The 2,525-nt window shown below is 32.8% G+C and overlaps 2 protein-coding genes across 2 annotated transcripts in view; both read left to right on the top strand.

The window, feature by feature from the left end:
* Positions 1-230, top strand: part of LOC123007743 (odorant receptor Or1-like) — an 18,754-nt gene extending 18,524 nt beyond the window's left edge. Inside the window, exon 8 of the mRNA XM_044403168.1 lies at positions 168-230. Coding sequence (XP_044259103.1) covers positions 168-230 — 63 coding nt within the window. The remainder of the gene's footprint in view (positions 1-167) is intronic.
* A 79-nt stretch (positions 231-309) lies between these two features.
* On the top strand, positions 310-1,672 carry LOC123007927 (m7GpppN-mRNA hydrolase). Its single transcript, XM_044403443.1, has 3 exons — positions 310-501; positions 552-711; positions 761-1,672. Exons 1-3 carry the CDS (start codon positions 425-427, stop codon positions 1,481-1,483), a joined length of 960 nt encoding a protein of 319 aa, XP_044259378.1. The 5' UTR covers positions 310-424; the 3' UTR covers positions 1,484-1,672.
* Positions 1,673-2,525: the final 853 nt, after the last annotated feature.

Here is a 2,525-nt window from a genome sequence, read left to right as displayed (position 1 = left end):
TTTTAACTTTTTCGAGACTTTTACTACTAAAAAGCCTTGAAGAGTTTTATTGTTAATTAAGTCTTATGTAAAAACTTTTTATCATTGTTTTTTTATCCAGAAAAAAATTGAACTGTATAGGCAACCAACATTACACAAAAAATTTTCAACAAAAAATATTTTTTCAGATTCTGCGGTCATCGTATTCGTATTTTGCAGTGCTGCAACGCTTATACAAAGAAGATTCTTAATTGCACAATTAAATTAAACGAATTTTTGCACTTGCACTTGAAGGTTAGTTTAGTACTTTCATCGCTAAATCACCAACAGTTGGCACTTGACATCTGTCAAATCGTGAAAAAATATGTCGCAAACTCAAAATAAAACGCAAAAAGCATTTCCTTTGCTATTTATGTAGTTTTCCACGCAAAAATACCGTAATTTGATGAAAAAAATGGATGATACGGAATTACGCACTGTTGAACATTCAATCCCGACCGATATTCTCGATGACCTATTAACGTAAGTTTTTCACGAAAAAAACACCAATAATTGAATAATTTGCATTTTAGACGGTTTATAATCTGCGTGCCTGAGTCAGCAAAGCAAAATCTCATCCGAATCTGTTTCCAAATCGAACTAGCCCATTGGTTCTACTTAGATTTCTACGTCACAAACGAGAGCAAATTGAAGACTTGTACCATTTACGAGTTCGCAGCTCACGTGTTCCAGGTACATGGGTGTTAATTTGAGTGGTTTTGTGTCAAAATTGCGTTTTTAGCACATTCCATCGCTGCAAAAAGAGCGTCACAAATTGAACCAGATTTTGGCCGAGTGGAAAGAGTACAAACAGACTGTCCCCACATATGGGGCTATTTTGCTCTCCGAGGGGATGAGTCACGTCCTTTTGGTCCAGAGCTACTTCGCCAAGTCGTCGTGGGGGTTCCCTAAAGGTAAAGTCAACGAGGAGGAGGATCCGGCCCATTGTGCCATCAGAGAAGTCCTCGAGGAGACAGGTTTTGATATCACAAACTACATATCGGCCGATGAGTGGCTCGAAGCCACCATCAACGACCAATTAGTGCGTCTTTACATCATTAAAAATATACCAATGGAGACGAAATTCCAACCAAAGACACGCTACGAAATCAAGGCTTGTGAATGGTTTCCTGTGGCTGATTTGCCCAATAGTAAGAAAGATGTCACACCGAAAATTAAAATGGGGGTTAATGCGAATGCGTTTTTTATGGTTTTGCCATTTGTTAAAAGATTAAAAACGATTTGTAATGTTAATAGGAAAGCGAGACACAAGTCGGCGAGTGTGAGCGAAATGGATAACACTTTGAATAAAAGTCGAGTTAAAGTAGAAATTAATACGAAAAAAACTGAAAGGAGACACTCGAAACGGCAATTGTTTATTGATAATAAAAATGTTGATTTTTGTGCACCATCTTGGCTTAATTTTAAATTTGATAGGACTGCCATCATGGAATGCATTCCTTAAATGTGATATTTGATTTATTGCCAGTAAATGTGTGATTAATTTTTGCAATGTGTCTTTTTTTTTGGTTGATTTTTTTCTAATTTAAGCAGTATTCAAATTAGGCTGACTACTTCAAGGTTTTTTTATTTTTTAACAATGAAATTGTGCATTTTAGTTGGTCCTACACTACAAATAAATTATTTTCGAGCATTTATTTCTCATTTCCAAGTCCTGTGTTTTTTTCCTTAAAATTCTTGACGGATAATCACGGAGATAAAACAATTTTTTGCTCTAGATTTAAAAAAATTAAAAATTTCTAGTTTATTTTTCATTTTGTTACAGTCAAAGGTTTTTTTGTATCCTAGCAACTACCATGTAACGATTATTTAACGTGGTAACTATGTTAATGGTATTTGTTTGTTGCTGTAGTAACAGATAATTTTCATTTTTTTTACATTGATTATACAGGGTGCGCCAGAACTCACGCCCCAGAGAAAAATGCCATATACCAGGAACATTTTATCTATGAAAATTTCGAAGTTATGATACTTTAAATTTTAATAATAATAATAATAATAATAATAATAATAATAAATTTAGACAAAAATATACCGAAAAGTCACTAAATTAAGTGAAAAATAATGAATTTTGCTTGTTTACATCACGTTTTTTTGTAAATTGGGTTGAAAATGACCTTTTTTATGATTTTTTGGGCGTTTTAGCACGTTTTTCAATTAAAAATTTACAAAATTATTTCGTCACAAATTGTGTTATTTTTACTTTTGTGCTAAAAAATTTGTTCAAAAATAATACTGTTTTCCGTTTTAAGACGTTTTTTAGTCAGAATCGCAATTGTTTTGAAAATTTTCATCGAAAATGAGGTAAAAAAATGAATAAACTGTCACAAAACTAAAGTCACTTTTGCTTCTTTGGAGAGTTTAAGCTTGTTTTTGAGGCGAAAAATCATCTGGTTGCTTTTCCAAACGTTTTAGCAGATTTTTCAATCAAAAGCACAAAACTTCGTCAAAAATAAGCCGAAAAATCACATAATTAATTCGAAAAT

The sequence above is a fragment of the Tribolium madens genome, unplaced genomic scaffold (genome assembly GCF_015345945.1).
Source record: "Tribolium madens isolate multiple individuals breed KSU strain unplaced genomic scaffold, Tmad_KSU_1.1 Scaffold_3;HRSCAF=73;Tcas5.2_LG2, whole genome shotgun sequence".
Lineage (NCBI taxonomy): Eukaryota > Metazoa > Arthropoda > Insecta > Coleoptera > Tenebrionidae > Tribolium > Tribolium madens.
This window is presented reverse-complemented; position numbering and strand designations above follow the sequence as displayed.